The sequence below is a fragment of the Stenella coeruleoalba genome, assembly GCF_951394435.1.
Source record: "Stenella coeruleoalba genome assembly, chromosome: 6".
Lineage (NCBI taxonomy): Eukaryota > Metazoa > Chordata > Mammalia > Artiodactyla > Delphinidae > Stenella > Stenella coeruleoalba.
Window position 1 is genome coordinate 108,714,904 of NC_137151.1, and position 11,973 is coordinate 108,726,876.

The following is an 11,973-nucleotide window of genomic DNA, read 5'->3' on the forward strand; positions in this document are numbered from 1 at the left end:
GACAGGAGAGAGAGCTGGCCGGCCCAAGAGGGTGGGGATGAGGAAAAGGGAAATGAGTGCCAAGGCCCAAGCGGAACCAGAACAGCTCTGAGGGGGAACTGCAGGTCGTTCCCTGTGGCCAGAGTTAAGGATACAAGAGGGCATGGCCTGAAATAAGGCTGGAGAAGCACACAGGGTCAGATGCAGGGGCGCCAGGTGCCACAGCAGGAATTTGACTCTGCCTGAGGGCAACGGGAGTCTTTGAAGGGTTGCAAGAGGGAAAGAGGGTGATCAAATTCACTTTTTTTTTTTTTTTTGGCCACACCGTGCGGCTTGTGGGCTCTTATTTCCCCAATCAGGGATCCCAATCAGGGATCGAACCCAGGCCCACCACAGTGAAAGCGCCGAGTCTTAACCGCTGGACTACCAGGTAATTCCCTCAAATTCACATTTTAGGAAGATGCTTCTGGTAGAGAGTGGGGGATGGATTGAGGGAGGAAAGACTTGACACAGAGAGCATTTGGGAAAATAGTGGTCTGGTAGTGTTGGTAGTAGAAGTAGCAGCAGCAACCAACAGTGCCAAGCACCATGCTAACTGCTTTATAAATATAGACTCATTTAATCCACATGACAATTCTATGCAGTGGGTGCTCCCATTATCCCCATTTTACAGATGATGAAACTGAGTCCCGTGAGATGAAATAACTTGCCTGAGGTCTACAACCACTGACATTGCTGGGATCCTAACACAGACAGTCTAGCTCTGAAATCACAGCCATCCCATGAAGAACACAGTAGTTTAGGCAAGAGAAAATAAAGCAGAACCTAACACCATCAGTGAAGACGGTGAGGAAGAGATAATCAAGAGAGATGTTAAGGAGATGGCGTTCGTGGAGAGGAAGAGCAAGGCAAGCGTGAGGGGCACGCCTGTTTCTGGGTTAAGGAGGAGGGGCACCCGTGTCAGGGAATTCCGTGAGACCGGTTTTCTACATGTTGAGTTCGCAGCATCTGTGGGACCTCAGGGGAGATTCAGGAAGTGATTAAATGTAAGAATTTGAGCTTAAAGAGAAGATTAGAAGAGAAGCTGGGAACTATAGGTGTAGGAGACACTGACACATACTGGGTTGGGGCTGAAGCCAAGGAGGCAGGAGGACTAGTCTAGGGAGAACAGGTAGAGAAGAGGACCGAGGCAGACTCTGAGGAACATGCCTATATGAGGAATGAATTGAGAAAAAAAGTAACAAATAAGACCAAGAGAAGTTCTCTGAGCAATAAGAAAACAATGGGATCAGTGGGGTTAAATGGTTCAGAGATCAAATAAGATAAGGCTTGAACGGTATCCATTTCACCGTAAATACAGTTAAAAAGCATACTGCAGGCTGGGAGAAGGTATTTTACCATGATTGACAAGGATGAGACAGTATGAGTAGACAGGGTAACAGGCCCTTTCATAAACTGGTAATAGGAGAATACACTGCAACAGTCTTTTTGAAGTGCAATGAGTAGTATTTATCAACATATCAACATGCACAGTTATGACCCAGCAAAATTATACTTAAGCTACTGAAACACTCGTACAAGTTTCCAAAGACCAATATCCAAAAATGTTCATAGTGAGACCCTAAATATTCATCTATAAGGTAATTATCAAATAAGTCAGGTATGTCCTTGCCATGGGCCATTATGTCATCACTGAAAAAAGTAAGATGGATCTATATGTACTGATGTGAAATAGGTACATGATACATTGTTAAAGTGCAGAACAATATAACTAGTTAAATAGGATTTTATTAAAGAAGGAAAAAACATGTTTGTATGTGCATGGGGGAAGTCTGGAAAAATATTCACAAGATACAGGTGAACAGAAGGATGGAAGAGAATCACATTTTAATTTATATGCTTTTTACCACCTGCTTTCTTTACAATATGCACAGTTTATTTTTATAATATTAAAACAGCTTTATTTAAGAAAAGAGTTTACTGGATTTAGCAACCCTAGGTCACTGGGAACATTGGCAAAAGCTGTTTCCTCAGTACAGTGGGCAGGAAGCTGGTTACAGTGGGTTGAACAGGGAACAAGAAGTTGGCAAAGTGGAAAAGGCAACTGCTCACTGCTTTTTCAAGAAGCTTGCCTGTGAAATGGAGGGCCCAGGGGGAGTGGTCGCTAAAGGAGTTCTAGAACAGAAGGAGGGAGAGAAAGACATAGGCAAGTTCAGGGAAAGAGGTGGTTGAGAAGCAGAGGGTGCACAAGGCACGACCTTCAAGGACGTGAGGTGCAGTGGGGTCCCACAGCCAGGTGCAGGACCGAAAGAGAAGGAAGGATACTTCTCACGCTGCTCCTAGAAGGAAGGAAGAAAGGGTACACACAAATTCAGGCTTACGTGTCAGCTGGGGGCTGGGGTTGCCTGCATCTCCCTTGTAAAGAAGGAAGTGTACGTTGAAAACAAGACAGAGGTCAACTAGGTAAACCTCCACCTTCAGACTGGCAGACTCTTGCAGAAGCCATTAGACAAGAAGGCATGAAAATTCCCAGCTCTCATTACACAATTGCCAGGAGGAGGCTTGGCCTTCAGTCAGAGTCCCAGAACAGACCTCGTTGCTCCTCTGCAGGAATACCTCCCCTGGTGGGCCTCCTGGATTTCCCCCTCAGCAGCCCTGGGTCAGAACTTTCCACGTAAAGGCTGCTTTGCTTTTTTCCTGTCCAACAGGTGTGACAGCTCTCAAGCCCTGAGTCACAGAGGAGGCATCAGTGGCCACTCCAATAACACAGCAGCTGTAGCAGCAACAACAGGTAGGTGAGCAGTTCGGTCTTCGGGCTGCTGGGGACTATTTCTGATAGAAGGAATTTGGAAACTTCAGTCTCTTCCTTTGAGTCCCCTGAGAACTGAAGTGGTGAATTGCAGGAACAAAATAAGTCTGCACCAAGACAGCACGGTACAAATGAACTTTCTACAGTAATGGAAATGTCCTGTATCTGCACTGTCCAATATGGTAGCCACTAGTCACATGTAGCTATTGAGCACTTAAAATGAGAAATTAAATTTTTATTTTATTTTAATCAATTTAAATTTAAGGGACTTCCGTGGTGGTGCAGTGGTTAAGAATCTGCCTGCCAATGCAGGGGACACGGGTTCGAGCCCTGGTCCAGGAAGATCCCACATGCCGCAGAGCAACTAAGCCTGTGTGCCACAACTACTGAGCCTGCATGCCACAGCTACTGAAGCTCACGTGCCTAGAGCCTGAGCTCTGCAACAAGAGAAGCCATCACATTGAGAAGCCTGCACACAACAACGAAGAGTAGCCCCCGCTAGCCACAACTAGAGAAAGCCTGCGTGCAGCAACGAAGACCCAACGCAGCCAAAAATAAATTTTTTTAAGTGCACAGTATAATGCCCTTTAAATATAAATATGAAGTGCATTTACAAACATATTAAATTTAAGTAGCCACATGTGGCTAATCTCATTTTCCAGGGGACCACATTGAGGCACAGAGAGAAATGACCTGCCCAAGCTCACCCTGACCATTAACAGCAGAACCAGGACTGGATGCCGGTTCTGTATTCACCCCACCATTGGTAGGCCTGCTGTGGGCTCAGTGGAAATGAAATCAATCTAATGAAAATCAAGAAGTAGGATGGTTAGGAAATGTCAAATCTGGGCTGTCCTTTGCACACCCAGTTGTCTGGGACAGAGAGGTACTTAGTGGAGCTCAGCCCCACACAGCAGTGGACACAATAGCAGATTTGAAGTCAGATTAAAAAAAAAAAAAGTCTCAAACACTGCTTAAAAGTCAGTTCATCTGCGTCACTCTAGGTAAGTTGCCTAACTCCGGAGTCTTAGTTTCCTCATTCAGAAAGTGCACACTCCATGGGGTTGTTGTGAGGATTAAATGATACAGATTCTGAAAAGCACTTTCCCTGGAAGCTAGGCCTTAGCAGGCACTCAGCGTTAGAGCTCATGTGACTATTGCTAGTCAGGTTAAAGCAAATTAAGATGTACCTGGAAGTCAGCCCCGAAAGCAGACCCGATGCTTTCTCTTGCTTGGGGATGTAGTGGGAGAGAACCCATGCTATTAGTTAATTATTTCAGTAATAATAATCACAACAATAAATGCTAACATCGTGCTTTATATGTGTCTTAAGGACTTTACAGGTAATCCCTCATTTCATCCTCAGCACAACCCAGTTAGTTAGATTCTATCATTGGCCTCATTTTACAGATGAGTAAACTGAGACTCAGAAAGGAAAAGTCGCTTGCCCAGAGTTGCTAGGCTAGCAGAGTTCTTAACTGCTGTTCTCATGGCCTCTCTCTGTGTGTCCTGGGCCTTTGCCTGGGTTTAGCATCACCTGGCAAGGAGTCACTGTGTTCTCCACCATGGAAAAGAGAAAGGTGACAAAGAACGTTTGCTAAATAGCTAGACTCAAAGGCTCTTTCCTAGGGGTAGGCAGCTTAGATGAGTTTGCCACAGGCTTTGAGCACTGTGTGGGCCCTGGGATGCATGGAGCAACAGGTCAGGGTAAGGAGTAGTGGAGGGGACTGAGGCATCAATCACTGGGGTGGGGGCTTAGGAGGGAGCAGTGAATTAGTGTTCACTGCTGTGCCTGGATTTATCCTTTCAATTATTATCAACAGCAAATGTGACAAAATATATTCTTGGTGTCACTCAACACTGTTTTCAAAAATGTATTTGAACTTGGGTGGGATTTTAACTTTTACCAAATGGCTTTCTTTCCAAATTAGATGGTCTTGGTTCCAAAGGTAGTAGCTACTGCAGATCCAATTCCAAGTGGACAAGCTAAGAAAAAATAGCAATGCCCTAAGAGAGGCATGCGGTCAGAGCAGATGGTTGGGGAGGGAGGTGAAAGACCAGGTGAGGTGGAACCGGGCCCCCATTTGGGGATGGGAGTTCTCAAAGTGGTGTGGCATGGAGAAGGAATCTGTGAGGCTTTAAGGATGCCCAGGGTGAATGGGGTGGAGACAAGAGGCATTAAGTCCAGGGAAGAAAGCCACCAGATGCACCAGAAGCTAGTTCCGTTTCTGTTGCCTTAAAGAGCTGTTCCCCTTTGAGATGGGAAAGATGTTTAAGAGCAGTAGTGCTGCTGGGTTGTAAGCGTGGGGTGCCCGAGACAGCTGGATTGTGGGGAGAGTCAGACAGGGTGGCTGAAAGAGCCAGGGGCTGCTGAGCTCAGGGCAAAGATAAGAGAAATCCGTGCCGTCCTGGGCCAACTACTTCCTTTGGGTGGGCCTCAGTTTCCTCATCTGTGAAATGGAAAGATTGGCTAGAAAACCCCACAGGCCCCTTCCCAGTGTGAACTCTGCCAGTTAATAAAATGACTACTAGTTATCAAAGAGTTGACCTGGGAATTAATTATTCAAGCTATCAAAGGCATCCCACACCCTCAGGGGCTCCACCCCAGAGTTGAGCAATCCAATCCACCACTCACTTCCTCCACTGTGTTCTCACCACCGCCGCCCTTTGTGTCAGGCACATCTGCATTCCTGGAGGTGTCCCACAGGTGACAAGCCCAGAATCCTGGTAAGTCTTGGAACACCCTTCCAGAATGTCTCTGTTCTCTGTCCCCCCTTGACACCCAGCCTCCATTTATCCCCTCCATTTATCCCCACACTCCTCAGTCTCTCCATTCTTTCTCTAGGCCTCCCTATCCCCAAAGGGAGAGGTTCTGCCCCTCTTCCCTACACCTCTGTCCAACAAGCACCTAGGGCAACTGGCTGCCCACCGCCTTCTCTTGCGGACCCAGCCGGCTCTCCCTGCCTTGGCTAGGATTGGGTCTGAGGAAGATCCAGATACTACTGAGGCCCTCTTCCCCTATATTAAATGTAAATATGTGTGGATTATATTTCTAGAGAGAAAGGACACTGGAATTGTATACAAATAACCTTGAATTTGTTGTTGTTATTATTGTGTTGCCGTTGTTAAAAAGATTGCCTTAAATGTTTGGGCTTTTGTCAATGTAGCATTTTCATGAAGTAAATTAGAATCATCCTTTCCATGAGTTTTTGAACTATCATACTATCATGAGTCATTAAGGGGCTGGGAGTTTCATTCACTGAGGGGATCTCCTGCTCGGTTACCGAGAACATGACTGGATGGTCATCAGGGGCCAGTCAGTTCAAGGGCATTTGGTTTCTGATTCCTGTAAGGGCTGTTTCTCTCGTTCTGGGCCTAAGGAATAGCAAAGAAAGCAATGCACAAAACATCAAACAATGGGAGCGAACCAGAGCCAGGTTAACTTCATGATATCTCAAGAACTTAGCTTACAGCTATATTTGTTACATGAGCTGTGATTTTTTTTTTTTTTTTTTTTTTTTTTTTTTTTGAGAAGTATATCTGTAGACTGAAAATAGCGTGTGAAGCCATTCACACCTAGTTGGAATCCGGGCTGCGGCACTAAGAGACTCTGTGACCACAGGCTGGTTTCTGAGCCTTGCTGTGACTGTCTATTTATAACTGCCGAACGAGACCATGTACCTGTGAGGCACAAAGTGGGTCTCAGATGTGTATCTCCCTTCCCTTAGTTTCTCCCTTTAATGTCAAAACATCCTCACCAGAGACTGGTAAATTAAAAACCAAACAAACAAGGAAACATTCCCCTCCCTCACCCTCCAGTGGCTGGAGGTCATTGCCCTGGCCTGGTTCCCGTTTCTGAGTTCTCTACCTTCTGTCCTAACTTGCATGGTCTCCCTCTGCACCCTGAAGCTGAGCCTTCACGTCTGGGAGCGGGAGTTCGCCCGCACACCTCCAGCCCAGCTCCGGCACAGCCGAGCGCTGGATTATCCAGAATGAGGACTTGTCTGTGAAACATGCTTCGCTGTTGCTGCTTCTTCTGAGAGGCAGCTTCTGCGGCTGCCGCAGCTCTGCCTTCTCGCGGCCAATGCTTGTAAATGAGGGGTTCTCCTCTCTAAGGGCACAAGCTCTCTGCACCCATCATGCTCTGTAACCACTCGCAAAGGTGGTCTTCTCTTGGGTCATGGGTTCCCTTAAGAACATCTCTGATCATCTGCTCCCGGAAGTGACCCACCTTGTGACTTCATTAGGCATTACCCTGGGCTTCTGAGCAAACTTGCTCTTGACCTTGGGGCTGCAGAGTCAGTGATTTCACGCAGGTTTTGTCAGCACCACTGGCTGAGCCAGCTGTACTATCCACCTCTCTCACTACCGTCCCTGCCTCCTGGCCAGACTGGGCCCCGTCCTTATCATCACATCGTTTAGGTTCACAGACTGATCTAATCTGTTCTATCTGTGGTACCCGTGTGCTGAGAAGGCAATTTATCTGGCTCCCATCACTTAGGGGAGAAATACCTTCTCAGGAAGGTGAAGGCTAAGAATTCTCTCACTCTAGGGAAAAGGGGCATTGTTTCTCCAGTTTCCCTAACCTCACTTAGCTTTTTTTTGCTATGTATGATTGAGAGTAACAGTTTCTTCTGCTAAAGAGAAAAGCTTCCTAGGACCTTTGTTGTTGTTGATGATGATGATGATATTGTTGTTTTAATATTTGTGTTTCCTTTGCAAGCCTATATATCTTTGATTAATCTTTTTTAATTGAGATATAATTCACATACTATAAAAGTCATTTTATGTGCATACACACACACACACACACACACACAGAGGAATACTACTCAGCCATAAAAAAGAACAAAATAATGCCATTTGCAGCAACATGGATGGACCTAGAAATTATCGTACTAAGTGAAGTAAGTCAGACAGAGAAAGACAAATATCATGATATCACTTATATGTGGAATCTAAAAAAATGATACAAATGAACTTATTTAAAAAACAGAAAGAGACTCACAGACATTGAAAACAAATTTATGGTTACCAAAGGGGAAATGGAGGGGAAAGGGATGGATTAGGAGTTTGGGATTAACGGATACACACTACTGTGTGTAGAATGGATAAACAACAGGGACCTATTGCATAACATGGGGAACTATATTCAGTGTCTTGTGATAACCTATAATGGAAAAGAATCTGAAGGAGAATGTAATATGTATGTGTAACTGAGTCACTTTGCTGTGCACCTGAAACTAACACAACATTGTAAATCAACTATACTTCAATAAAAAAATTTTTAGAAAAAAAAGTCACCAATTTACAGTATACAATTCAGTGGGGTTTTGTATACAGATGGTCCCCAATTTACAATGGTTCAACTTAAAATTTTTCAACTTTATGATGGTGCAAAAGTGATACTCCTTAGCTAGAAGCTGTACTTCGAATTTTGAATTTTGATCTTTTCCCAGGCTAGCAATGTACAATAGGATACTTTCTCATGATGCTGGGCAGCGGCCATGCAATCATGAGGATAAACAACCGATACACTTACAGCCATTCTTTACCCATACAAGCAACCATTCTATTTTTCACTTTCAGTATAGTATTCAATAAATTACTTGAGGTAGTCCACACTTTATTGTAAAATAGGTTTTGTGTTAGATGATTTTGCACAACTGTAGGCTAATGTAAGTGTTCTGAGCACATACAAGGTAAGCTAGGCTACTCTACGAGGTTCAGTAGGTTAGGTGTATTAAATGCATTTTCGACTTAGGATATTTTCAACTTATGATAGGTTTACTGGGACATCACCCCATCATAAGTTGAGGAAGATCTATATTCACAAAACTACATAATCATTGCCACTGTCTAATTCCAGAGCACTTTCATCACCCCAAAAAGAAACCCTGTACTCAGTAACACTCCCCCGCCCCCAGCCCCTGGCAACTACTAATCTACTTTTTGTCTCTAACAATTTGCCTCTTCTGGACATTTCACATACATGGAATCATACAGTATGAAGCCTTTTTTGTCTGGCTTTTTTCACTTAGAATAATGTTTTCAAGGTTCATCCATGTTGTAGCCTGTATCAGTACTTCATTAATTTTTTTTTTTTTTTTTTTTCCGGTACGCGGGCCTCTCACTGCTGTGGCCTCTCCCACTGCGGAGCACAGGCTCCGGACGTGCGGGCTCAGCGGCCATGGCTCACGGGCCCAGCCGCTCCACGGCATGTGGGATCTTCCCAGACCGGGGCACGAACCCGCGTCCCCTACATCAGCAGGCGGACTCTCAACCACTGTGCCACCAGGGAAGCCCTTCATTAATTTTTATGATTGAATAACGTTCCCTTGTATGTGTATGCCACAATTTGCTTGTCTGTGTATCAGCTGATGGACATTTGGATTACTTCCACTTTTCCGCTGCATGCTGCTAAGAATATTCACATACAAGTTTCTGTGCAGACGTATGTGTTCTATTCTCTTGGGTACACTAGGAGTGGAATCACGGGGTCGTATGGTAACTCTACATTTAGCTTTCTTAACAGCTGCCAAACCGTTTTCCAAAGCAACTGTGCCATTTTACATTCCCACCAGCAATGTATGAGGGGTTCAACTTCTTCACATCCTCATCACCATCGTCATAGTCCTTCTTTTTAAATTATGATCATGCTAGTGAGTGTGAGGTAGGTCCTGAGCCTTTTTACTTTATGTTCTTCACTTTAACACTGGGTTCCATGTTGAGGTGGGCTACAGACTGGCATAGGGTAACAGGATGGCCATATCTTGTTATAAAGAAATGGTATGATGCTGATATATTTTGTGGTTCAAAAGGAAGCTAATTCAGTGGCTGGTCACTTTACTTCCTCTTTGCAAACTGGGTTAATCTTTCAGGGTGGCTGCAGCTTCCCCCAAAAGAAGGCTCTCTGCTACCCCCATAACAAGGGCAGAGCCCACAGAGGTTAACTAGGTGTGCTGGAGAGTCAGGTCTGGAAGAAGGCACTCACTAGCAAGGCAGGAAGGGTCCCCAGCAGGACTCGAAAGCCACCAAAACAAGGATCGTGTGTCTCCACCTGCCTTCTCTGCTGCCTGCTGCCCCTCCTCCTTAGGCTGGGAACATACTGCCTTTCTCTGCTCACCCCTACATGGCAGAATATGCCTGTTCAGAGCTCCCAAGATAATCTGTTACATTTCCACCCATGTGGAGAATCAGTCAGCCACCTGCTTATGATTTTTAATATATTTTTTTCAAACTACATCAGTATGCCCAGAGCAGGCCCCACGCATCTCAGCAGAAAAATGCTGGGCTGTACTAGTGGAGTCAACTTTCTCTTAGCTCGAGCATCCTGAAACTCCATGCTGCTATCACTCAGACTGTTTTTCCAGAACACTTCTTTTAAAACACCTTTCAGAAAGTTGGACAAAGGGACTCATCTCTTAGGTTTATAGTCAAGCCTTGATGATCTTTTCCTAGGGATCTAACACAATTGGATTGCCTGCTTAGTCCCCCAGATTGAGAACTGGGTGGTACCTCATGTTTCTGACATTAAAATCAGCCTCAATAGTCAGAGATGCCCACCACCGAGGATCCGAGACATGTTCTGTAGGGATTATCCAAGGGGACGTTTCAACAGTGGTTTGGGTGATAGCAGTGTTATGGAAAGTGATAAGAACGTCTCTCTGATGTTGAAGGGAACTAGACACTTTTTGTGAAATGTATCATTTTTTACTAAATATGTCTCCAAAACCTTAGTGCTCCGGCCATTGCTTGAAGTGAAAGTTACTTCCATGTAATATACAAGCTAACACAAAGAATCCTATCTAAATGTTGTGAGCAGACAGACTAGAATCTGGGGAGATGTATTGTGCGGTAACCCTCGTCTCTCTTCTCTAGGCCAGAAATTAAGTTTACTTCAAATATGGAAGGATTTAACTGGGAAAACTACAGTGACGAAGATTTTGGTAATTACAGTTACAACACTGACCTGCCCTCTATTCTACCAGACTCTGCCCCATGCCAGCCGGAATCTCTGGTTATCAACAAGTATGCCGTGGTCGTCATCTATGCCCTGGTCTTCCTGCTGAGCCTCCTGGGAAACTCCCTGGTGATGCTGGTCATCTTATACAGCCGGGTGGGCCGCTCCGTCACCGATGTCTACCTGCTGAACCTGGCCATGGCCGACCTGCTCTTCGCCCTGACCTTGCCTGTCTGGGCCACCTCCAAGGCAAAGGGCTGGATCTTTGGCACAGCCCTGTGCAAGGTGGTCTCACTCCTGAAGGAAGTCAACTTCTACAGTGGTATTCTACTGCTGGCCTGCATCAGCGTGGACCGCTACCTGGCCATTGTCCATGCCACACGCATGCTGACCCAGAAGCGGCACTGGGTCAGGTTCATATGTTTAGGCATCTGGGTCCTGTCCTTGATCCTGGCCCTGCCCATCTTCGTCTTCCGAAGGGCCATCCACCCACCCTATTCCAGCCCAGTCTGCTACGAGGACATGGGTGCCAATACAACGAAGTGGCGGATGGTGATGCGGGTCCTGCCCCAGACCTTTGGCTTCCTGCTGCCCCTGCTGGTCATGCTCATCTGCTACGGACTCACCCTGCGCACGCTCTTTGCGGCCCACATGGGGCAGAAGCACCGGGCCATGCGGGTCATCTTTGCTGTCGTGCTCGTCTTCCTACTCTGTTGGCTGCCCTACAACCTGGTCCTGGTTGCAGACACCCTCATGAGGGTCCGGGTGATCGCGGAGACCTGTGAGCGCCGCAATGACATCGGCCGGGCCCTGGATGCCACCGAGATCCTGGGCTTCCTCCACAGCTGCCTTAATCCTCTCATCTACGTCTTCGTTGGCCAGAAGTTTCGCCACGGACTCCTCAGGATCATGGCCATCCATGGCCTGGTCAGCAAGGAGTTCTTGGCCAAGGACGGCAGGCCTTCCTTCGTTGGCTCTTCTTCAGGGAACACCTCTACTACCCTCTGAGACCGCACGCAGGGCTCCTCCCTTCCCTTCAGCATCCGCCCCAAGCCGCATGTCCTCTGGCTGCTCACAGCCCTGTGTCCAGGCAGCCCCCCATTGTGGTTACAGGAAGTTGCTGAGGCCGCATCCTTACTAGGCCCCCAGCTATGGATTCGAAAGCCCTGGCCCCCACCTCTTATCATAATTACCATGTCAACTGCTAGAGCTCAGTCCATCC

At 46.3% G+C, this 11,973-nt stretch overlaps 1 protein-coding gene across 1 annotated transcript; it reads left to right on the forward strand.

Moving 5' to 3' along the window:
- Positions 1 to 849: 849 nt before the first annotated feature.
- On the forward strand, positions 850 to 11,759 carry CXCR2 (C-X-C motif chemokine receptor 2; the record flags this gene model as incomplete). The annotated part of the gene is made up of 3 exons (XM_079924939.1): positions 850 to 893; positions 2,688 to 2,770; positions 10,780 to 11,759. The coding sequence occupies 3 exons, from the start codon at positions 850 to 852 to the stop codon at positions 11,757 to 11,759; spliced, it is 1,107 nt and encodes a 368-aa protein (XP_079781065.1).
- Between the last annotated feature and the right edge of the window lie 214 nt (positions 11,760 to 11,973).